Source organism: Arachis ipaensis, chromosome B8 (genome assembly GCF_059453495.1).
Source record: "Arachis ipaensis isolate K30076 ecotype BB chromosome B8, ASM5945349v1, whole genome shotgun sequence".
Taxonomy (NCBI): Eukaryota; Viridiplantae; Streptophyta; class Magnoliopsida; order Fabales; family Fabaceae; genus Arachis; species Arachis ipaensis.
The window spans coordinates 29,237,172-29,263,765 of NC_142443.1; the positions used below are offsets into that span (position 1 = coordinate 29,237,172).

General features: G+C 31.5%; 1 protein-coding gene, 1 long non-coding RNA gene and 1 pseudogene across 3 annotated transcripts; 1 reads left to right on the forward strand and 2 right to left on the reverse strand.

Annotated features, from left to right (window-relative positions):
* Positions 1-9,281: 9,281 nt before the first annotated feature.
* Positions 9,282-11,816, reverse strand: LOC107613300 (multiple organellar RNA editing factor 8, chloroplastic/mitochondrial). Its single transcript, XM_016315245.3, has 4 exons — positions 11,279-11,816; positions 10,669-10,766; positions 10,507-10,572; positions 9,282-10,278 (listed from the first exon to the last, which is right to left on the reverse strand). Exons 1-4 carry the CDS (start codon positions 11,668-11,670, stop codon positions 9,509-9,511), a joined length of 1,326 nt encoding a protein of 441 aa, XP_016170731.2. The 5' UTR covers positions 11,671-11,816; the 3' UTR covers positions 9,282-9,508.
* Positions 11,817-13,629: 1,813 nt separating this feature from the next.
* LOC107613842 (uncharacterized) lies at positions 13,630-17,438 on the forward strand. 2 transcript variants are annotated; one of them, XR_015896706.1, is made up of 3 exons: positions 13,630-14,001; positions 14,331-15,318; positions 15,843-17,438. It is a non-coding gene; the product is annotated as an uncharacterized LOC107613842 (long non-coding RNA). The 2 variants fall into 2 exon arrangements; XR_001614194.3 differs by having other exon boundaries at positions 13,636-14,001; positions 14,331-17,438.
* Positions 17,439-19,107: 1,669 nt separating this feature from the next.
* On the reverse strand, positions 19,108-22,402 carry LOC107610816 (chaperone protein dnaJ A6-like; annotated as a pseudogene).
* Positions 22,403-26,594: the final 4,192 nt, after the last annotated feature.

Consider the following 26,594-nt stretch of genomic DNA (forward strand, 5'->3'; position numbering starts at 1 on the left):
CTAATCTTAAAATGGTATTTTTTTTCTATAATTAAACTAAAATGAATTGTGCTCTTTTTAAAATTAAATTAAATTAAATAACTTTAATCTGAAAAAGTAATATAATCTTTTAAATATAAATTTTGAATCTTTCAAACAATTAAACAACTCTTATCTTAAAAGAATATTTTTATTTTTTTAAAATTAATTACAAAATTATTTTACCTTTTTTATAATTAAATTAAATTTTTAATTAAAATTAAATAAATTTAATATTAAAAAATATTTTAATTTTTTAAATTAATGACAAAAAATATTTTTTTATATTTTAGTTTTTTATTTTTGTTATAATTTTGTAATAATTTAATATAAGCTCAAAAATAAAATAAATTTAAATTAAAACAATAAAATGAAAAGATTATAAAGTTATCTTTTACACTCTACTCAATTAGGAGTGGGTACAGTTGGCTAGCCAAAAGAAAGTTTGACTAGAATGAGCATGATAATTGGTTGTGGGTATGGCGACTGCATATTCCTGAGAAGTACAAGTTCTTGATTTGACTCAATCTTCGTAATGTTATTCCTGCGGCAGAGTTTCGTTTAGGTCGTGGCTTAGCTTTATCTAGCACCTGTCATCGGTGTCAGAATGGTTCTGAATCCATTTTTCATTGTCTTCGGGAGTGTCCTAGTGCCAAGGAGGTCTAGAACCTTTTAAGCATGTATTCAGATAACTCAAATTTACGTGATTGGCTATACAGAGGTGCAAGGGGTGGAGATGTTTTTCTTTTCTTTTCGACCATTTGGTGGATTTGGAGAAGCAGGAATCACGACTTATTTAGTATAGATGATTCTTGGAGTGCTAGTAAAGTGGTGAGTTTGATTCGTAGTTCAGTAAGGGAGTTTCACACTATTTTTGCTATGCATCAATCTTTGTCTCCTCCTTCGCTTTGTTTGCATTGGGTTCCACCTCCAGTTCATTTTGTTAAATTGAATTGTGATGCTAGTTGTTTTGCTCCTTTTGGCTATGCTGGTTTTGGTTGTATCATTCGCAATCCTGATAGATGTTGGTTGAAAGGTTGCACTGGAAAAGTCGAAGTGTGCAATATTCTTTTTGCTGAATTGTATGTAATTTGGAGAGGTTTACTTCTTGCTTGGGAGAATGGATTTCGTGAGGTTATTTGTGAAACAGACTGTTTAGAAGCTCTTTTCTTGGTAAACCAAAGAATGCTTGGTAAGGATATTCCGGAATGGGATTTGGCAAAATATATACAGGAGGTTATGAATTGAAATTGGAGAGTCTCTATTCTTTTAATTCAGAGGAATGCAAATAGTGTTGCAAATTGTATGGCTAAAGCAGCTGCTTCTGGCGCGGACATTCACTCGAATTGGAGCCAACCATAGAATAAGTTTCAACATCTAATAGATTTAGATATGAACTTAACTAATTAATTTGGTTTTGTCTCTTTTTTTTTCTTTCTTTTCTATTTAGTAAAAAAAAAATCAAAATTTTGATGTTCTTCTTTTATTTTTCTTCTTGATTACGGAGTACTAGAATTTCATATATAAACATTTTCTCTCTTTTATAACTAAAGAGTACTAAAACTCCATATTACTCTAGAGTACCAAGTCACGTCTCAAGAAAAAATTTTTTAAGTTAGTTTATACTTATCAAAATTAAAAAATTTATCATAATTTCAAATATTAATTAATATTTAAATTTAATTCTTACATTAATATTTATTATAATATTTTTAAATTTTAAAAACTATTATATCTAATGCACTTCTTGTTATTTATGCTTATTAAAAATTATTTTTAATTTAATTTATTAAATAAAGATACTATAATTTAAAATAAAATTAGCTTTTAAAACTAGTTTTTATTAACTATTTTTAAAAAGTAAAAACTTTACTAAATTAAGCTTTAATATTGTCTTATTATTAAATTTGACTCAAATAATTAGTAAAAAAATTTTTAGATCAATAATAATTAGTGAATCAATTTTACTTACAATCAATTGTTATATTAATTTTTAAATATATTAATTATTCATGTCAAATTCAACCGTAAAATATTAAATTCATTTGAGATGTTAAAGATAAAATTAAAATTTGACTCCAATATTCAAATTCCAAATAATATTTTATTCTAATCTTATATTTCAATTATGTTATAAATAACTAATAATCCTCAATGTTGTTCACTTCTTAAATATACAACCCATCCCAAATCTAGGAGGAGATTTTGCATTATAAAATTATTTTCTCACGTATACATTAAAAATTTTTTCCAATTCAATTGCATTTTTGTTGTACAATATTATAAGTTTGCACACAAATGATGGTATCTAGCCTTCAAAAATAGTGAAGTTCAATTCAATGAGATGCAGGTTCATTTGAAAGTAGAGCAATAAGAAAAGTAAGACTAAAGTAAGACTATTACATAAAAATTCCTTTAGCCAAATTAAATAAATCCGAAGTTATCTTCAAGACAATTTTTTTATCTATATTGTAGCACAAGAATAATCTCTGCATATCATCACATCTTAGGCCGTGTATGTTTTTCCACCAGTTAGGCCTCTGAATTTGTTTGTCAAGATTATATGTGAGTGAAATTTAAATAATTAAATACAAATATTTAATTTTTAAAATAATTAAACAACTCTAATTTTAAAATAGTATATTTTTGTTTTTTTATAATTAAACTAAAATGAGTTGTGCTCTTTTTAAAATTAAATTAAATTAAATTTTTAATTAAATTAAATAACTTTAATCTTAAAAAGTAATATAATCTTTTAAATATAAATTTTGAATCTTTTAAACAATTAAACCACTCTTATCTTAAAAGGATATTTTTATTTTTTTAAATTAATTACAAAATTATTTTACCCTTTTTGTAATTAAATTAAATTTTTAATTAAAATTAAATAAATTTAATATTAAAAGATATTTTAGTTTTTAAAATTAATAATAAAAAAATATTTTTTATCTTTTTTATTTTTTTTATAATTTAGTATTAATTTAATATCAACTCAAAAATAAAATAAATTTAAATTAAAATAAAAAAATGGTAACTAAACAAAATTTTGATTCCGGAGTACTAAAACTCTATGTATAGACATTTTCTCTTTCTTATAATTAAAGAGTACTAAAATTTTATATTACTTTAGAGTATCAAATCACATGTCAAGAAAGAACTTTTTAAGTTAGTTTATGCTTATAAAAGTTAAAAAATTTATTATAACTTTGTACATTAATTAATATTTAAATTTAATTTTTATATTAATGTCTATTATAATATTTTTAAATTTTAAAATCTATTTTACTAAATACACTTTTTGTTACTTATGCTTATTAAAAATTATTTTTAATTTAATTTACCAAATACAAATATTATAACTTTAAAAAAATTAAATTTTTTTAATTAAAATTAAATAAATTTAATTTTAAAAAATATTTTAGTTTTTAAAATTAATGATAAAAATTTTTTTATCTTTTTTATTTTTGTTATAATTTAGTATTAATTTAATATCAACTCAAAAATAAAATAAATTTAATTTAAAATAAAAAATAAAAAAATGATAACTAAACAAAATTTTGATTCTAGAGTACTAAAATTCTATGTATAGACATTTTCTCTTTCTTATAATTAAAGAGTACTCAAATTTCATATTACTTCAGAGTACCAAATCACATGTCATGAAAGAGCTTTAACTTAGTTTATGCTTATAAAAGTTAAAAAATTTATTATAACTTTATACATTAATTAATATTTAAATTTAATTCTTACATTAATATCTATTATAATATTTTTAAATTTTAAAAATTATTTTATTAAATACACTTTTTTGTTACTTATACTTATTAAAAATTATTTTTAATTTAATTTACTAAACACAAATACTATAACTTTTAAAAAAATTAACTCTTAAAATTAATTTTTATAAACTATTTTTAAAAAGTAAAAATTTTACTAAATTAAGCCTCAAAATTATCAATTTTACTTACAATCAAACATTATATTAACTTTTAAATAGGTTAATTATTCATGTCAAATTCAACCGAAAAAATTAGAATTTGACTCACGTTAAAATCTCAGATAATACTTTATTCTAATCTTATATTTTAATTATGTTATAAATAATCAATGGATTTGGATTCTCTAAAGTTTGAATTTCATTTTAGAGAGTAAAGTGTGGTCTCTCACCATTTATTTTATAGGTGGGACTAAGAATAAACATGAGAGAGAAAATATTCAAGAGTACAAGATCACACTTTACCTTCTAAAATACAAATTTAAAAGTTAGAGGATCCAAATTCATAATCAATCATCTTGAATCGTTTTTACTTTTTTTGGTGACTTAAAAGAAAATAAACAAAAACTAAGAAAAAAAAAACAAGAAACTGCTTAAGAAAGGCAGTCCCGCTGAATACTACTCTCAAACTCCTTTCAAGGCGATGGAAGCTCCACTTGGGGAGAAATAGTCCTCATGTATTTGCCATGATGTTTGCTACTGTATTTGCATCTCTCAAGATCAACCGAAGATCAGCACGCCATTTCTAAGACATGATATCTCAGATTTTTAACACCAAAGGATCAATAAATCCAAAGCAATCTTGTAAATTATTGACAATAGTAAAAGCCTTCACACAGTCTATCTCACATATAATGTCTCTTTGTCCCGAGTCCCATGCTAAAAGAAAGCCTCTCCAAATAGCAAACAACTTTCCTTGCAAAATGCTACGACTCTCAATTGTTACCAGACAGCCTCGTTGCCACCTTCCCTTCCAATCTCTACTAACACAAGCAAAACCAACTCGAGCACCACTGACAGGATAGCTAGCATCACAATTAATCTTAAAAGTACTCACTGAGGGGAATCCAAGAGCCACTAATGGTTGAGGGGATAGATAGTCGTTGCAACTCAAAAATATTTGGGAACTCCTTTTCTAAGGACAAAGCCATACCAATCACCTTGTCTGTGGTCCAATGCTCGTGAGGATGAAAGATCTCGTTATTTCTCGAACACCAAATCCACCAGAGACCAGAAAAGAATCTAAAGGTGCGCTGTTTGCTATTATGTAAGAACCAACTCATCAAATCCACTGGTTGATCGGAGATCCCTAAAGCTTGCCAAACAAGTTGAGCTTTTGGACAATCCCGAATACAATGTAAAACCGATTCCTGACCTGAGAAAAATCGTGGACAGCTATCCATGTGCGAAATGCCCCTCCTAAAACGAAATGCAGCAGCAGGAAGAGCCTCCCAAAGACATAGCCAGGCCAAAAATTTGTGTTTTTCCGGAACATGTTGACGCCAAAGCCAAAGCCAATTACCCCTATCCTCCCAACTAAACATCTTCTTACTGAGCCACAAATAACCACTGTGAGCATCATAAACCTTTGAGGCCGCACCAGTCCAACACCAACCGACCTCTGAACCAGCTTGAACATCTAGGTTGTAAGAGTTAATGTTGCTCTGCAGAGACTGATTCAGAGGAGAATATATATTCTCAAGGTTCCACTGTCCAGATGACCAAAGGTCCAAGATCCTGAGATCCGAGTCAGAAATGTGGACATAATCCATCTCCTGACACAGTCGCCCCTCTCTTCTCCGTTTAGAAAACCAAAAGTTCTGTTCCAAATCCCCAATGCACCAACTAAAACCTTCCTTCAGGATATCCCAAGCTCGACATATACTCTTCCAAACATAAGATCTCCTTCCTCGAGACCGACTAAAACAATCATCCTTAAAAGAATGGTATTTCTCCGTCAATAGTTGAACCCATAGCTTGTCGGGATGGTGAAAAAATTGCCAAACTAGTTTTCCAAGAAGAGCAATATTGGCACAAAAAGGATCTCCAGACCTCCAAATTTCTTAGGAGTAACCAACACTTTCCAGTTAACTAGATTCAGACCTCTACCATCAGCTTGACCCTTCCATAGAAAGTTTCGCATTATGGATTCTATCTTATTAGTTACCCCTTTAGGGAAGAGAGATACTTGCATGCGATAAGTAGGAATCGCAGTCACTACCGAGTTGAGCAAACAGAGTTTGCCTGTCTTATTAAGTAATCTCCCTTTCCAGCTCGCTAACCTTCCCCGAATCTTGTCCAAAACATTGTTGAAAGTTGCGTATGTCACCGAGAGTGATTAAGGTTCACCCCTAAATACTTGCCCTGGACGAATCTGATGGAGGAGACTCCAGTGAAAATCTCTTTTCTTGTGGCTGAAACATTCTTGGAGTATAGCGCTTTAGAAACACACAATCTATCTTAAATAAAATTTTCTCACACATACATTTAAAATTTTTTCAAATTCAATTGCATTTTCGTCATACAATATTATAAATTTTCAAATAAATGATTGTATCTAGCCTTCAAAAATTGGGAACTTCAATTCCATTACATGCAGGTCCATTAGAAAGTAGAACAATAAGAAAAATAAGACTAAAGTAAGACTATTACGTAATAATTCCTTCGGCCAAATTAAAAAAATCCGAAGTTATCTTCAAGACAATTCTTCTTTATCTATGTTGCAGCACAAGAATAATCTCTACAGATAGTCACACACCTCAGGCAGTGTATGTGTTCCTACCAACTGAGTCTTTGAATTTGTTTGTCTATATTAGGTGTGATTGAAATTTAAATTCAAATATAAATTTAAATAATTAAATATAAATATTTAATTTTTAAAATAATTAAATAATTTTAATCTTAAAATAGTATATTTTTATTTTTCTATAATTAAACTAAAATGAGTTGTACTCTTTTTAAAATTAAATTAAATTAAATTTTTAATTAAATTAAATAACTTTAATCTTAAGAAATAATATAATCTTTTAAATATAAATTTTGAATATTTCAAACAATTAAACAACTCTCACCTTAAAAGATATTTTCTTTTTAAAATTAATTACAAAATTATTTTATTCTTTTTATATTTAAATTAAATAAATTTAATATTAAAAGATATTTTAACTTTTTAAATTAATAATAAAAAATATTTTTTATTTTTTAGTTTTTTATTTTTATTATAATTGAGTAATAATTTAATATTTTTTTAAAGATATATTTTTTATTATATAAAAGAATTTTATATCTGGAGTACATTATGTTCTCTTGGAGTACATTATGTCAAGACAAATGAATAATTTAATATTAATTCAAAAATAAAATTAATTTAAATTAAAACAATAAAATGAAAAGATTGTACTAAACAAAACTTTGATGCTTCTTTCTTTTTCTTCATGATCCAGAGTACTAAAACTAAACTCCATGTATATACGTTTTATCTTTCTTATAATTAAAGAGTACTAAAATTTCATGTTCTTTAGAGTATCAAATCACGTGTTAAGAAAGAGTTTTTGAAGTTAGTTTATACTTATTAAAATTAAAAAAATTATTATAACTTCGAATATTAATTAATATTTAAATTTAATTCTTACATTAATGTTTATTGTAATATTTTTAAATTTTAAAAGCTATTTTATTAAATACATTTCTTGTTACTTATACTTATTAAAAATTATTTTTAATTTAATTACCAAACATAAATATTATCATTTTTTAAAAAAATTAACTTTTAAAAATTAATTTTTATAAACTACTCTTAAAAAATAAAAATCTTACTAAATTAAGCCTCAACATCAATTTTACTTACCATCAAAGATTATATTAATATTTAAATATATTAATTATTTATGTCAAATTTAATCATAAAATATTAAACTCATTTAAAATATTAAAGATTAAATTAGAATTTAACATTTTTTCAGTTCAATTACATTTTTGTCGTACAATATTATAAGTTTGCAAACAAATGATTGTATCTAGTCTTCAAAAACTGTGAACTTCAATTCCTTACATTTACGTATAGGTTCATTAGAAAGTAGAGCAATAAGTGAAATAAGACTACTACATAATAATTCCTTTAGCCAAATCAAATAAATCTAAAATGGTCTTCAAGACAATTCTTCTTTAACTACATTGCAGTATAAAAATAATCTCTCCGGATCATCACACCTCAAGCAGTGTATGTATTCCCACCAGCTGGACCTCCAAGTTTGTTTGTCTAGATTAAGTGTGATTGAAATTTAAATTTAAATAATTAAATATAAATATTTAATTTTTAAAATAATTAAACAACTCTAATTTTAAAATAGTATATTTTTATTTTCTATAATTAACCTAGAATGAGTTGTGTTCTTTTTAAAATTAAATTAAATTAAATTTTTAATTAAATTAAATAACTTTAATTTTAAAAAATAATATAATCTTTTAAATATAAATTTTGAATCTTTCAAATAATTAAATAACTCTTATTTTAAAAGAATATTATCATTTTAAAATTATTTTACCTTTTTTATAATTAAGTTAAAATTTTAATTAAAATTAAATAAATTTAAAATTAAAAGATATTTTAGTTTTTAAAATTAATAATAAAAAATATTTTTTTTTTAATTTTTAATTTTTGTTTTTATTTTTGTTATGATTTAGTAATAATTTAATATCAACTCAAAAATATATTCAAATTAAAACAATAAAATAAAAAAATTGTAAGTAAACAAAATTTTGATGTTTTTTTTTTTTTCTTTTCTCGGGAGTACTAAAACTTCGTATATAGATATTTTCTCTTTCTTAGGATGAAAGAGTACTAAAATTTCATATTAAGTTGGACTACCAAATCACATACTAAGCAAAAACTTTTCAAGTTAGCTTATATTTATCAAAATTAAAAAAATTATTATAACTTCATACATTAATTAATATTTAAATTTAATTCTTATATTAATATTTATTATAATATTTTTAAATTTTAAAAATTATTTTACTAAATACCTTCTTATTATTTATGCTTATTAAAAATTATTTTTAATTTAATTTATCAAACATAAATACTATAATTTTTAAAAAAAACTAACCTTTAAAAACTAAATTTTATAAACTACTCTTAAAAAGTAAAAATTTATTTAAAAACTTTACTAAATCAATTTTCCTTGCAATCAAACTTTATGTTAACTTTTAAATATATTAATTATTCAGGTCAAATTCAACCGAAAAACATTGAACTCATTTAAAACATTAAATGGTAAATTAGAATTTGACTTACGTTAAAATCCCAAATAATACTTTATCCCAATCTTATATTTCAATTATGTTATAAATAACCAATAATCTTAAATAGTTTTTCACTTCTCAAATACACAAACCATTCGGAGAGATTTAACATTATAAAATTATTTTCTCCCATATATATTGAAATTTTTTTCCAGTTAAATTGCATTTTTGTCAGACAATATTATTAAGTTTGCAAACAAATGATTATATCTAACCTTCAAAAATTGTGAACTTCAATTCCATGACATGCAGGTTCATTAGAAAGTAGAGCAATAAGTGAAGTAAGACTAAAAGTAAGAATACTATATAATAATTCCTTCAACCAAATTAAATAAACCCAAAGTTGTCTCCAGGACAATTCTTCTTTATCTACATTGTAGCACAAGAATAATCTCTGCAGATCATCACACCTCAGGTAGTGTATGTGTTCCCACCAACTGGGCCTCCAAAATCCCTATTTGGAACGTCTCTAGGCTGGTAGTCCCTGTTGGGAGCATTGTTCGACCATCCTGCGTTTGGTGGAACTCCGCCCATGTTCTGATTTGGTGGAACTCCGCCCATGTTCTGGTTTGGAGGCACTCCTCCTCCCATGTTGCCGCCATAGTTATTCTGTGGCACACCTCCCATTTGACCATAGCCACTGTTTGGAGGAGCAGCCCCCGTGTTAGGAGGTGGGTTGCGGGGAGGATAGGCACCTGGTGCATTCTGAGGATGGTATCCGCCAGCATTTTGAGGTGCATATCCACCTGCATTTTGAGGAGAATATCCACCTGGGCCGCCAGGAGGAGCATATCCACCTTGGTTGTTGGGAGTATATCCACCTGGGCCGCCAGGAGGAGTGTATCCACCTGGGCCGCCAGGAGGAGTGTATCCACCTGGGCCGCCAGGAGGTGCATATCCGCCTTGGTTGTTGGGAGGGTATGCACCTGGGTTATTGGGTGGTGCACCACTCATGTTAGGACCAGGACCAGCACCAGCACCAGGATTTGGCACGGGAGGCCTACCCTGCATGTCTCGGTTCACCACATTTTCCCTCCTCCTATCAAAGTTTCTTGACCTGTCAGCATTCCGAGGCCTGTCATTGCGCCTGTTCCTTTCATTTGCTCTGGCATTGTTTCTAACCCACTCCTCGTGATACTTGGGATCATATGGTACAGCTTGTCCATTGATGAAGGGTTCACCTGGTGAAGGAACCAAAAAATCCATAATGCATTAGCCAATAGCCAATAGCCAATAGCCAACTCCATAAAAATTAGGCATCATGACATACCATGTTAAAAAGCCTAAGAATTGTTTATCACGATTTTCCAGTTGGGGGAGTACATGAATTAAGAGAAAGAAACATAACACGTGCACACGAGTGTATACACAAACAAACATGAGCAAGGTGACAAAACAAGGGACTTTACCTCCGTAATCTTTTTCCTTGACATTCAAATACGAGTCAGGAAGTACCCAACGAACTCTAGGCAACTCTGCAATTTCAACCAAAAAACAAAAATCAAAACTTATTAGCAAAGACAACATAAATAGAAACCAGAAAAAGAGAGTTGGGAAGCATATTTATTAACCTTTGATTTTGTATGAAAGTTCTTCGGATACAAGTGCCCCAAAAGCAAAGTAGTGCCTAGTTGAAACCGAATATATCTTCATCCTTGCTTCTTCTTCACTGCACCCCAAAAAAATAAAAAATAAAAAAAATACCAAATGATCAGAGCTAAGACCGCAAAAACATTTTATACAACCATTACAATAATAATCATAAGAATCCTCATCTCAAATAGCAGCAGACACACAGTTCCAAATTTTAACAGAACACAAATAGCGATCTAGCACTGCCCTTCTTCAGAGCTCAATAAAAAAAAAGTCCAATTATGAGTTCATTTATTTAGTGTTCTACTTTTTTTATGAACTACTAATATCAGGATACGAGCACATTCCCTAACTTCCTTGAAATAATTGTTCTTCAACCCTAAGAACAAATAGCTAGTTTTTGTTGCAGCCTTTCAATGTATTAAAAGTAAAAAAAATATATTTTTTTCATTTTACATATCTCTTAATTACAGAAGGTAAACAACAGTAATTGAATAACAGCATATCGAATTACATAGAAGAACACTGCAAAAAGTTAGAACCACAAAAAAATGAAACCTAACTAAGACTTAGGTTTCTGATGATCACCTTCCAATGACTTGAGCTAGGGTTTTGATATAAGAATCAATGATCTCATCTCGGGTTGGGTCTCCTTCAGGCTTCTCCATGACGACGAGCCAGTGCTCGAAGTCGCAACCGTCGAGGAGGATAGTTTCCTTCGGTGGACGGTTGGACCAGTTGGGGTTAGGGTCGTTAAGCGAGGAGGTGGAGGCGCGGGTGGAGAAGAGGGAGGAAGAGGAACGAGGAGGATGGAGGAGGCTGCGGAGGGTGGGGTAGGCGACGGAGGCAAGAGGGCGGAGGCGGCGGAGGAAGGAACCAGCAGCGAGGGGGGTGGAGGTAGAGGAAGAGAGTGACCGAGAGATGAAAGGGGTTAGGGTTAGGGATTTGGGGATGATTCGAGAGAAGATCTGAGTCGCCATCGTTTCGAGGAAGAAGAAGAAGAAAAAGTTTCGGAGCTCAGAGTTGAGAGTGAGTCTGGAAAAGGGGTTTAGGGTTTTGTTGATATAAGCTGAGGAGTGAGGGGGATTGGGTTTTCTGTTGTTCCGGAATAGTCCTTTTGTGTCTTTTAACAAAATTGCATGTGAAATATAAAATATCTACATGCTAACCTTTTGCGGAATATATGGTATTTTCCAACATTTTTCTTTTTCATTTTTGTGTATTAAATATCATTATCTTTTCTTGTATGAGAGAGACTTTTTTGGGTTTTTTTTAAATAAATAATATAATTATTTTATTCACTAAAATATATAATTTGTAACCTATTTACCAATTTATATAATTTTAGGTTGTTATCAATAAGACAATACAATATAATTTTTATATGATTAGGTTGTTTAATTTAGATTATTATTTTTTAAATTTTAGATTATTTTATTTAAGTATTTTTTTATTTTAAATTATTTACTTAGGTTGTTATTTTTTAAATTTTAAGTTATTTGTTTATAAATTAAAATTTTTGAAAAAATTAATTTAAATTTATTTTAATTCAAATTTATTCCTAAGCTAATAAATTCGGATCCGACTCCTCTAAAGTTGTCCCGTCACTTTAGAGAAAAAAGTACGCTATTAATTACCATTGGACTAAGATAATGGAGTTTACAGATAATAAATGTTACAAATTCAAAGGTGATTAAAGTATCACTTTACCACTTTACTAACATTGTCACTTTAGAGGATCTTTTTCCAATAAATTCACACAAGGAATAAGTATTATTTTGGTCCCTAAAGTTTAGGGTCAAAATCAAAATCGTCCTCAATATTTCATTTGATATTAAAATCATCCTTTTAAATAAAATATTTTTGTAAATGACAAAAATACCCCTTATCCCCCCAACCTTTCACTCTTCCTCTTCTTCTTCCATTATCAAAACTTTAACAAAACTACTTCTTCTTCTATTAACCAAATTCAGAACCATCAACAAAATTTAGAACTAAAATTCTCTTCTTCTTCCATTAACAAAATTCAGATTTAATTACAAGAATAAAAAATCTCCAAATTCTTCTCTAATTAAAAAAAAAAAACAAAAAATGGGATGCATCATTAAAACTTTTTTCAAAAAGGTAATTAATCAAAAACACTCTAATTATAACGGTGCAATATCTCAATTCACAAGAGATGCAACTAATAAAAAACGTAATTAATCAAAAAAGGAAACAAAACAGAGCAACAAACGTTAATTGAAGAAGGACGAGTCATGAAACCAACGTTGTCGCTGAAGGAGGAAGACATGCATGCTGCTGCCGGTGTTGAGTCATCGGCGCCAATCACTGTTGTGCGGAGCTCTTGTGGAGCCTCAACTCGAAGCGGAGACTCAACCCGGAGAAGTTATAACGGTTCGGATCTGTCTGCAAGAACTGAACGGGAGTGGAACTGAAAACGGAAAGGAGGGGAGGAAGCTTTCATCGGTGACGGTGGAGGTTCTGGCGAGGATGAGTCAGGTAGTCATGAGTCGTCGCAATTGTCTGTCATCACTACAAGAAAAAACGTATTTTTCGACGCAAAAAATCGACGGCTATTTCTTCCGTCGATATTTTTCGACGGCTTGCTGTCGATATTTTAAAGGAAAGATAATTAAAAATAAACTAATAAAATCGACAGCCTGACCGTCGATTTTTTTATGTTGCATTAAACCCTCCTTTAACTATCGTCATAGTGTCGACGAATTAGGAGGTGGAAATACTTTTATTCTAAAATCGACGGACTTGACGTCTATTTTTATGTTTAAAATATCGACAAATTTCTCGTCGATAAATTTAAACGATTTAGATTACTTTCTAAAATCAAATGAATGGTGTGGATTAAATGAATAAAATAGACACAAATACCGTTGCTTTTTTTCAAATTAAAATGACAACGATACCGTCGATTTTTATTTGCTAAAAATACCATCCCGCGCCCACTTCCCACCTTCAAGTCCAGAAACACCATTTTCCCCCAAATTCCTCGCCAACCCTCATTTTATCCTTTTCTTTTCTGCAATCCTCACCAATCCGCCACCAAGTTCAGAAACAACCCTCATTCTCTTCTGCCGGCGTCACGGTTGTGCCGCCGTCACTCTGTTTGCTCGCGCCGCTGTCGCGCTCTGTTGCTGCCGTGCCGCTGTCGCTCCCACTGTCGCTACTCTTGCTTGCGCCGCCTGTCGCTCCACTGCTGCCGCGCCGCCGTCGCTCCTTCTCTCTGTTGCCGCCGTGGCTCCTCCTACTTTGGTCCTTCTCCGTTCTCTCTTAATCGATCTTGCAAGAACCAGGTATCGTTTTCAAAGCTAACTTCAGTTTCAATTGGAAATCCCCTATTTCAGGTGTAAACTATGACCTAATTGTGTCCAAATTCGTGATGTTACCGGGATTATTATTGGTATCGTTGCTGCAATTTAGTTTTCAATGTTTCTAAATAAGTTTTGTTGAGAGTTGGATCGGCTTGGCTGGTATTGTTGAAATTATATAATCGGTCAGAAACTGAGAGCAATGACCTCTTCCAATTGTATGAGCACCTGAAAAAAACAAAATTTGTCTTAGATTAGTTGATTTTATGTCTAATATGTTATTTCACTCGGAAATGAAAAACAAAATATTTTAGGTCTGCTCCGGCGAAGAGTTGGGTGAAGGGAGAGAATGAAAAAGAAGAAGAAGAAGAAGAAAAAGGAAAAAGAGAAAGTGGAGGTGGTGAGAGGGCAGAGTTTGAAGTCGTTAATGGAGGAAGAAAAGAGAATAATAAAAACAGAACAAGATAATTACAATAAAAAGAACAAGAACAAGAAGTTGTTGGTGATGAGATACGAGGGTGCAGCTGATTGGATTTCATCGGATATTGCTAAAGAGACATGGATTGTTGGTGGCTTAAGAGAAACATTATTAAAGGCTCGAAGCTGCAAGAGATGATCCATCACCATCATCATCATGCTATTGCCATTGCTTCCAGGACTCTTTTCATTTTTCAATTTTTTTTTCTTTTTGAAATGATTATATATGTTTTAATTGTTAGCAATATATTAAATAGCGTTTGTATGTATGAATTTTATTTTAGCAAAGTACTTTAATGTGGTGGAGTGAAAACTAAGTGGGATTCTAATAATGAGTTAGTGTCCATAACCATAAGTCCCAGTTTTTAGATTCGGATGTATGCTTTAATTTGTTTAATCTATGGATATATCTGTACAGCTTTTTCATCATACAAATACCTTCTCTTTTCTCTTCTCATCTCATCTCAAAGGAAGTTACACCTGCATTTGAAATAATAGAATTCTATTATACTAATGAAGCATGGTGGCCTTATTCCTTTAAATACAATTCATGTTCATGTGTTGTGATATAATAATATTAAAATGTGAGTTTTTACATTGCATCGACGCATTTGTAGCAGAACCATAGCATTTTTAATTTGTGACTTTATTAGTACTTGACTTTCTTGCATTTACCTTAGTAAAATATGGGTCCATGGGACTGAAATTCAGGTTGTGTGCTTTGTTGTTAAGATTCCTGTCAATAAAAAGAACAAGAAAGAAAAGTACCAAGAGGAATTGGAGGAGCACATTATATCACTGATTTCTTCATTATTTGGTGAGCAGGCAAGTGAGGTTTCTATGGAGTTCACTTAGGATGTTTGATATAGGAGTGAATAGCTTTTACATTTTTCATGTAATTTATCTAAGGTTTTGAAATCTGTAATGGTCAAATTACACCATTGTCTTGTTGTTTTGCAATGCCTGTGCATTATGCATTTTTCCTTGACATGATCAATGTAAAAAAGAAGGAGGAGTGTTATCAGATCAATTGTTTAATTGATAGTTTAATTTTTAATCTTCCTCAATTGCATTATTTGACTTGTGTAGAAGTTTCCAGTCTTACTGAATGAGATAAGGCCTAGTTAATTGTTGAATGTCCCACTCCCGCATTGTTGCCTTAGTATTGTAGTCTGTTCCATGTTATTTGCAATTTTGCATATTAAATAGACACCATATTTTTACATTTTTAGTAGAACAGTTAATTTCATACATGCATGTTATATGTATACTGGACTTTGCCTTTTATGATATTGAACTTTCAATACTCTCTTAACTTGCATGGATCCCGTCGCTACACGTGGGAACAGACTTACCACCGTTGCCGTTGATTCGCCTCTGCTTTCAACAATCATTCCATTGGTCTCGGTAACACCGTAAGTATTCTCTCTTTACTCTCTCTGCATAATTTATACTATCAAAATTTACCTATTCATTGAGCTATATATGCTGCTATGCTGTTTCAAAACATGTTAAGACATTCAAGTCCTGCTCTCCTAACAATTTAGTCTTTAGAATTGTCTGGTAAATAGTCATAACATTGATGAGATTCTGTGACTAAACCTGCGCTAGACTCCATGTCTCTCTGCTTCAAATTGCATGAGTATCTGTCTCCTGTGGCTACTTGCCATCATCAGAATATGTCACATGAAGCTTTATTATATATAAGAAAAGAAATTGGGAGTAAAATCTGCTTCCATCCCCTCTAATCCTAGTTTTATGTCAGTTGTCACTGCTTTGCTTGACAGAGCACAAAACGCTGCCAAACATGCAGATGGTGGCTGAGTCTATAATCCTATTCTACCCAAGCCTGCCTGCAAAAGGGGTTTTAACAAATTAAAAGTACCGGTAGTGCTGCTGTTTAATTTTCACTATTGCAGGTTTTGATTTGCGTCTGCTTTTCTCTTGTGTCATACACTTTGGCTTATTGAAAAAGAAACACAAAAGCAAAAAGCAAAACGAAAATCAGGTTCTCATTACATGAAGGCCCAAACTGCTGGTCGATTTATGATTTATGTGCATTCCAAGATGATGATAGGTAAGTTTGGAACTAACTCGGAATATTTTCTTTATATAATCTAATCTTTTAAATGAAGTTGAGAAGGATATCCATTGACCAACTTTTTATCTGCCCTCAGCTCTCTTTAAATTTTATTTTTATCTCACAATAACTTTAAAGTTGTAATATATGTTTGAAATTGAAGATAGATTTTGATATGCCCTGCTACGACCAAGTGATAAGTATTATTCTTTTGTTTTTGGGCAATGGATGATGAATACATAATCATTGGATCTGCTAATATCAACGAGAGATCAATGAATGGTGGAAGAGACACTGAAATTGCTATGGGAGCTTATCAACCCTCCTATTTGGCAACCAATAAAAATGGTGCAAGGGGCCAGATCCATCGCTTTCGCTTGTCCTTGTGGTACGAGCATCTTGGCATATATGAAGAAACTTTCCTCAACCCTGAACTTGAAGGTTGTATTAAGAGGGTCCATCAGCTTGCTCAAAACAATTGGAACAGATATACAGGACAACCATTATGCACTTGTGGCCACCTCCTGCGCTATCCCATTGAAATTTCTCTTGATGGAAGTATCACACATGATCCTGAAATATTCCCCGACACCCATGCAAGAATTCGAGGTAGTCAACACTTAGATAGTTGGGTGGTTCGTAATATAAGGTGGGTGCGGGCACAAAAGCTGAGTTTAGTATTCTGTATTAGATAGTGGTTGAATATTTTGTATTATTAGTGGATTGCAATTTAAATGAATATAAGCCTAGGTTTAGTTATTTATCTTGTCTTGAGTTTTTTATGTTAGAAGATTATTTAATATTTTGATAAGTTTGTAGACTCATTATCTAATATTTACTATAAATTTTATTTTTATATTTAAAAGTTTATTTGTTTTGTTATTTATACTCTATATAAATTTTATTTCTATATTTATTTGTATTAATTGTTTACTATTTTTCAAATAGAAAAAATAATTAAAACATATCTATTAAAATCGACGGAATGGTTGTCGCTTTTTAATTTTAAAATAGACAAGAAAAATTAAATATAGACAAAAGAGTTGTCGCTATCTAAATAATAAAATCGACGGCAACTGTGTCGATTTTATTGGATCCAATATCGACGGTAATCTTGTCGATTTTAGTAAGCATATTATAAACGAAAACGTTGTCGATTTTATTGAATCAAATATTGACAAAAGTGGCGTCGATTTTATATAATAATATCGACGGCAATGCTGTCGATTTTAGTAAGAATGTAAAATTTTCAAACTCATATTATAGACAGTAAAAATCGACAAGCTTTATAGCGACCACCTCCGCCGTTCATTTTGACGTCAAAATTTAATATTATCGACGGCTAAGCCGTCGATTTTAACAATGTTTCTTGTAGTGCGTCTTCACCGTTGCTTCAGTCGCGAGTCACGGGTCACAGTGGAGGTTCCGGTGAGGACTAGCGAATGCTTTCCTTCATGATCGCCGTTCAGCGAGAGAGATCGAGAGTTGTGTTCATGTTCTCTGCTTGAAGTGGGTTTCTCGAGATAGAGAGGGTTTGGGGTTCATGTGGCGTGTAGATCTGGAACCTCTGGAAAGAAGGAAATGAAAAAGAGAAGACTTGTTTTTCAGATATGGGGGGTTCATGTTCTCTGCTTGAAGAGTGAAAGGTTGGGGATAAGGGTATTTTGGTCATTTACAAAAATATTTTATTCAAAAGGATGATTTTAACATCAAATAAAACGTTGGGGACGATTTTAAATTGAAAATAACGTTGGGGACATTTTGATTTTCACCTTAAACTTTAGGGACCAAAATAATACTTATCCCTTCACATAATTATTATGATTTATAACTAAGTGTAGATTAGTTTTCACGTAATAACATAATAATTGGGTTGTTATAATTTTAAATTTTTAAATACTTTTTAAATAAAATCATTCCTAATCTAACAATATTCTTACGTTAATTTAAAAAGTGATATCTTGCGTAAATTTGTTTATACTTTTTAAATAAAATCATTCCTAATCTAACAATTTTCTTCCGTTAATTTCTACTGATATCTTTATTTAGTTTAATAAATAAATCATTTCTAATCTAACAAGTTTCTTGCGTTAGTTTTATATTTGTCAATTATAAATTGTTATAGGATAATGAATATAAATCAAATTTGTTGATTAATTTTAAAATTTTATTTATTAATTATAACTTATTATTTTTTTAAGTTGTTACTTTTTAAATTTTAAATACGCTTTTTAGATTGTTAGGTATTTAATTGTTAATATTGCTAGATAATTTAAAAAACTGCCGTTTATAAATTGTAAGTTATTTGAGTTAATAGTCAAAATCGTCTTTAAAAGATACCTCGATCTCCATTTTCGTCTCCGAAAGATAAAATTAATCAAATTCGTCCCCAAAAGATAACCAATCTAGTCGCATTAGTCCTTCCGTCATCTCATGTGCTGAAGTGGCTAAGGCTTGTTGACTTGACCTGTTAACTGCCAACGTGACACTCGCTTAGTGTACCCTCTTATTGCTGATAAGATAAGTTTCTTACATCAATTTAAATCAGTCCCTAAGTTCATGAACCTAATCCCAAATTGCACTCGAGGCATGAATTGCTTATCATCATCATCATCATCATCATATGCCTCGTGGTAGTGATGTTGCTGGTTTCTTCTCATCTCATCTTTCATGTTGACATGATGTAATGTGGTCTCCTCACATTCATCCAGCTCCATATCTGTCAATTGAATTTTTGAGGTAATATCGTCTCTAATAATTGGCATTGGTCGGGAAAAAGGAACCCTGAGTCTGGAAAATCCACATTGAACTTGATGTAAAGACAACCCTTCATGAACGGCCTATTGTGATGTGGCATTCCCTCATCATTTATGACTTTTTGTTGGCCTACATTGTAGATTTTATAAGTTATTTTTTAATCAAAACTACATTCTATAATTCTTTATCACATAGAGCTTTACGCTTAAGTCGTAAAGTAGAGGTGACAAGGTATTACGGTATCTAAAAAAAAAGATACGTACATAAATATAGTTGAAAGAAGTCATATCTAGGAGCCTTGAAGAGTTAGCTAAACAAAAACGATAAACAGAAAATCGTATCACACTCGCATGGATATTCGTAAAACGGATAGGTAAGATCAAAAGAAAGCTGAAAACATATATACATATCAGAGTTCCAAAACACAGATATCAAACTCCAGACTCGACCTGCGAAGCTAAGGTTGGCCAGAGTATATATATATATATATATATATATATATATATATATATATATATATATATATATATATATATATATATATATATATATATATATATATATATATATATATATATACAACCCGAAATAAAACTCAAACTACAAAATAAACACCTGTATCTCCAAGTCAACCTCTAAGAGGGACAAAACACAAAATATACATGCGAAGATTCTATAAACATATATACATAGCCTAAAACAAAGTATAACAGTCCAAAAGATAGTTCTTCACTTGTAAGGAGGGTTTCCAGACGCTCAACGAGGTGTCTCTCGATCTGCATCTGAAAAATAATAAAATATATATGGAATGAGAACCGGAGGTTCTCAGTATGGTAAAGGTGCCCACATAGTTAATATAAAAGGCCCCGGAAAAGCCAGAAGCATTCCTAGAACTCCGACACTCAGATTTCAGCTTAAAGACCCAACTAAACCATAAATTAGGTAAGTTATCTAAAGTATTCGAGTTCTAAATCTAACTTTAACTTAACACTTCACTTTTTGTCTCCTTCAACCCTCCGAATCACCGGTGGAACAACCCTCATTCATCCCTCCTCCAAGAGAGGGTTCTCATAGGCATACACATACAAATCAAACAAAGAAAACACAGATAGAGATACAATTACAGCAAGTAGAACAAGTAGCAGATAAGCATAATTAAGCAATTAAGCAAACCAAAACAATTCACACCCAAGCAAAACATACAAATGCACATGATGTATGCCTGTCCTATGGCTGATGAGTCTCATCTGTCGGTTATACAGCCAACCCGACATGTCCTGGTAGTTAACCATTGGACAGTCCCTCTGTGTGCGCATCCCCAAGCTCAAAAATAATATCCATGGAGTCAAACTCCAAGCTCAATAATATAATATTCCATGGAGTCAAACTCCAAACTCAAATATAATATTCAATATATATATATATATATATATATATATATATATATATATATATATGCATGCCCATGGGAGAACCCGGGGGGTTAAATTGCCCGGTCACATCTTACGACAAAGGGTCAACAAATAGTCTCAATATCATCATCATTCATCAAGAATTCATACTCAAAACTTAATTCATACTCTTCTAAATAAATTAAACTCAAAACGTAATTGTTTTCTTAATAACTCAAAATCAAATCATAAAATTCTTTAACCCAAATATTTCTAAATAACCACTTCAAACAAAACCTCCAATTTCCATAAAAACTTCGGCAGCACCTCCTCTAAAACTCGAACTTTTGCCATCCTTCAAGGATCCCAACCACCAAACTAAACACCTCTCAGTCATTCAAATCATTTCCAGTATCAAATTATTTCAAAACCAAACTAATTCCAATATTAAATATTTTCTAAAAAAAAAATCAACCAATTCTAATAACAAACCATTCACAAAATCAAATCACGCATCATATACCATTTTCACAATCCATCAATAATTCATTCAGTTCATTCCTATCTTAAGGTCTTCTAGCCTAAGTTTTCACGTGACGTTAAGCATTAACTACGAAAAACCAAAACCATACCTTTGCCGATTCTCCTCTAAGCTCATAACACCTCAAAAATCTCTCATTTCACAAGCTCCAAGCCTCTAAACGTCAATTTTTCAAACTTAATTACTCGTATTTTGTTCCAAACCGCCCAATTGAACTCCAAATTAACCAGAACACAATTTATTTCATACAATATCACTATAATCATCATAGAGTTCACTAAGTCAATGATTCACAAGGGTTTAATAGTTTCTTACCTTACCTACGGATCTATTGGACAAAATCCAGTGATTATCCGCTGCTAGAGTTCACCTAAACCATCAAAATCATTCAATTCCTCAATATCCAAACCCTAAAATCACGAAATTGGGGAGAGAGAGAACTGGAAAAAATTCCAATTTCTTACCACTTTGTTCCAATAGAATTAAAGAGAATTCCGAGATGAACACGTGACTACTGACGGCTCGTCAATCGGACCTTCGGATCGAAAGTTACGTGAAATTAAAATTAAGATGAGGGTTTTGGCGTTGAAGCTCTCCTCCTCTCATTCAACGCATCTCTTGGGTCAAAATTAAAGAGAAGGCTTCGTATGATATTTTATGGGTTGGGCTTTGGGCTGGTTTAGGTCCAGTCCAACCAGTTCGGCCCGTTGGCCCAGTTTTTGGGCCAATTTCTTTAAAATTAGTGTCAAAATTCTTATTTTTAATATTTCTACTCCTCTAAATTATAAAAATTAATTTTCCTAATTTCTGTAAATAATAATTAATTTATTGACTAATTATTTATTAATTTTTGCGGAATTTACACATTCATAGAATAAATTCTAGTGAAGCACAATCCCAAAATTATCTATAGATAGTACCTGGTTTGATGACTTCTCCAAGGTTTGACTTGATCAATAGTTGTCTCCCATCAAGATAGGTGACAACAAACTGGAAGCCATAAAGAGCCTCAGTCAAGTTGAGATTGTGCTCAATATAGAGGTCATCATGCTCTTGTTTGAATCGTAGGTGCTCCTTCACTTGTAAGACAAAAACAATATCTCCTGTGATTGTGTCAAGCTGCAAAAGGTCCGCATGCATTAATTTAAGAAACACCCATGGAGTGGACTATGATGATTAACTTCAGCCAATCTTACAAAGAATTAACATAGTAGACAACCAATAGGAGTAGCATCATGGAGTCCATGAATTCGGAGATAAATCTGCATTGGGGGAATAGCTGAAACAACGGACACATGAAGGAATATCGAGTCGAAGATGATGCAATGGGATGAAGCAGTAGTGTCGAAGAGGAAAAAGGAAGCACTGCCACAACCGAGTGGATTGCCGTGTGTGGTGGTGAAATAGGACTGGATCAGAAGCGTGAGAACTATGACAAAATCTATGGTGAGAAGCGGTGTTGATGATAGACTTTGTTCTACTTTGGGCGATGGCTACGATGCAGATGACATCGATGCGCAGGTGATGGCGGCGTTGAAGGCATAGGCAATGACGCGGACGACAGCAGGGACAACCTGGGAACATGGAATCTGCTATGGAGGTGAGGTTCAATTCCTTTGGATTTGGGATTAGGGTTCATGGACTTAGAGACTGATTTGAATTGATCTAATAAACTTATTTTATCAGCAATAAGAATGTACACCAAGCGAGTGTCACACTGGCAGTTAACAGGCCAAATCAGTGAGCGTTAGCCACCTCAGCATAGGAGATAATGAAAGGACTAACGCGACCAGGTTGGTTATCTTTCGGGGGAGAATTTGATTAATTTTATCTTTCGGAGACGAAAATAGAGATCGAGATATCTTTTAGGGATGATTTTGACTATAAACTCTAAGTTATTTGCTTAGGTTGTTATATATTTTAAATTTTTAAATACTTTTTAAATAAAATCATTCCTAATCTAACAATATTAAATAAAATCATTCATAGTCTAACAATATTCTTATGTTAATTTAAAAAATGATATTTTGCGTAAATTTATTTATACTTTTTAAATAAAATTAGTTTTATATTTGTCAATTATAAATTATTATAGGATAATGAATAAATCAAATTCGTTGATTATGACACCTTTTTTAAAAATTTGTTGATTCTTTTTATTTGAACGTTATGTTTGAAACTTTGAATATTTGGGACAAGTTACCTAAATAAAATAATTAGAATCCATATTTACCAGATTACAACTTTGTAAAAGAGCATACTCGTATGCAACTTTTTTATTCTATATAAATCACTATCAGGGGTAGCAGTTTCCAAACTTAACGTAGTTTGCTAGAGGCAGCCGCGGTTTACGTGGAAAAGCGAGTTGGGCAAAAACCGCTAGAGACTATAGCAGTTTCTGAAGGAGATGCTAAACAACATAAACCGTTACTGACTATAGCGGTTTGTAAGGAAACAATGGGTAGTGTAATCCGTGGCAGCCATTATGTATTAGAGATTATCTTTATTTCTGTAACAATTATGCATGAAATGAAATGAATAATAGAATGAGATTGAATAATGAAATGAATAATGGAATAAAAATGAATAAAAATTTAAGATTTTTACTATCATTCAAATTAAATTTATCCATTTTCTTAGACGACTATATACAATTGATCATAGTTATAAATTTCTTTTATATTCACATAACATAAAAGTTTAGTTCTTTTCTTTAACGCTCTTAAAAGGTAATGAAAATAATTTATTTTTAAAAAATAATTTTAAATATATTTTTTAAACATATTTATTGTTGCTTCTAACATAAAAATAAAATTTTTAAATTTTACTACAATAATTTTTTGTAAGAATAAATTATTTGGATAAGTTAAATTTAAAAAATTTTAAAATAATATATTTTTAAAGACAATTTTTTTAAAATGAATTAAATTTTTTTAAAATAAACAGTTGAACATTGTACTCTTATTATTGTCTAGAATAAAAGAGTAATGTACTTTCTATTTTTTAAGTAAATAAAGGTGATTGCTATTAATCTATTGTGTTTAAAAAATGGTCTACAAAAGTCTATTTTTTAAGTAAATAAGAGTGATTGCTATTGACGTACTCCTCATATAGCGCCATGGGTTCATCCACGCTCTGCTAGGTTTCACTACGCCACCTCTATGATTACACCTTTCTTTGTCTTTTCTTCGTCAAAGTCTTTCCATCTTCTTCTACTTTCTTTCTTAATTTCTTTTCTGTTTCTAATTCACCCCCACTTGGTTCCCTAATTTTTGTTTCCTCTCTCAATTCATTCCTACGCTGGATTCTCTCTTAATTCACTCAGTTTTCTAATTCACTCATTCCATATATCTTTTTTCTCTTTGAAATCATCAAATACCAATTTCGATTTTCTCTACACCATGAGCAACAAATTAGACACTCAAAACCCCCATATAATTGAAGGTGATCAGGAGAATGATTTGATCGTTTTAGCTTATGAAGATGTTTCTGAAAGAATTCAAGCCTGTACACGGAGCCTGTCTGGAAGAGTTTTCTCAGATCAGATCTTTTCTGTAGGTACCATGGAAGGAGTTCTCTATGCAATATGGAATAAACTAGAAGGATTCAGACTTGTCAAAAAATTCAGGAACCAGTTTCAATTTTTCTTTGAGAATGACTCTGATGTGACTCAAATTGAGAGGGGTTTGCCTTGGTTATTCATAAGTTTTATTCTTCACGTTCGCAGATGGAAGCAGTCAATAAATATGGAGGATAATCACATCTCTTTTTTCTATATGGGCACAATTTTGGGGATTGCTTGAACAATACAAAACGCTTGAGGTTGGCCAAAAATTAGAAGGGAGACTTAGTCAAATTGAAGATATTGCTCTGTTTAAAGTTAGAGGCAAAGATACACGCATAATGAAGGCTAAAGTAGAACTGAATGGTGATAAAAGAGTGAGGGATACACTAAAATTGCTTGATCCTAATCAGAAAATGTTAAAAATTGGAGTACGCTATGAACGTATAGGTGTGTTCTGTACTTATTGTGCAAAATTGGGGCATGAATCTAAGAACTGCCAATTTGTTATTGATGATTCTGACCAAAACAATATCAAAAAAGATAGAGTTAGTGAATGGTGTAAGGCAGATAAGTCGGCAGGCGTTTAACTGAAGAGAGAGCTTCCTTCAATCCTAATCAACTTCGGGATGGTTCTATTCCAGCTCAACCGAAGAAAAAATCTCCACTTGCTTGGTTTCTTGATAGTTTCTCAAAATTGAGTGTGCAAGATGATCAGAAAAAATAGAATAATGAAAAAATTGCCGCCAATTCGGGTTTTAGAAAATGAGGGTGAATCAGAAAACACTAGTATGGTTACTGATACTAATTCTTCTTCTAATGCTTTATTGGAGATATCTTATCCCATGAATAATATCCAACACAATAACAACGTCATGTCCAAGCTTAGAAAGGAGAACAAAAAGCTAAACCTGAAATAACTTGCCAGAAAGTCTGTGATAGGTTTCAAACAGAGGAGTGGAGGTAACGTTACTGAAGATATTTCAAAGAAAATTTGTCTCAATAATATTGTCTCTGATTCTATGATGGTGGAGGGTGCCAGCCTTCACGTGGTACCCAAAGAAATATGAAATTGCTCTCGTGGAATTGTCGGGGTTTGGGGAGACCCCTGACAATCCACAATCTTAAAGGGATTTGCAAATTCTACTCCCCTGAGGTTGATTTTATCTGTGAAACAAAAAATCAATCTCGACAAGGTGAAGGAAAACTAAGATCTTCTGGTTTCAAGGAATGGTTTATTGTGGATCCGGATGGATTATATGGGGGTTTGGCAATGGCATGGAGGGATGGTTGCATTGTTCAGATTTTACAGCATGGTAGATTCTTCATTGCGGCATCAGTTCTGATAGCTGGTTCTAATGATCCCTGTGGTGTTCTAGGTGTTTATCTCAGTTCAAATGATCAACATAGAATGGCTCAGTTTGTTGAATTAACTTCAGTCACCCAACAGTTCGATGGTAAGATTGTGTTAATGAGTGATTTTAATGCCATTTCTAATCAATTGGAGAAAGCAGGTGGGGGTGTTAAATCTCCTTCTTCTATTGAAACTTTTAATAGTTTTATTGATGATAATTCCCTGATTGATATTAGTATGGTCGGAAGAACATTCACTTGGTCGAATAGGCGGAGTGGTGATGAGTTGATACAGGAAAGACTGGACCGATTTCTGGTAGGAATTGATTGGCAGCAACTCTAGCCCAATGCATCGGTTCTTAAACTGTCAGAATCAGGGTCAGATCACTCCCCTCTTCTCTTAGACTCTAATCCGAG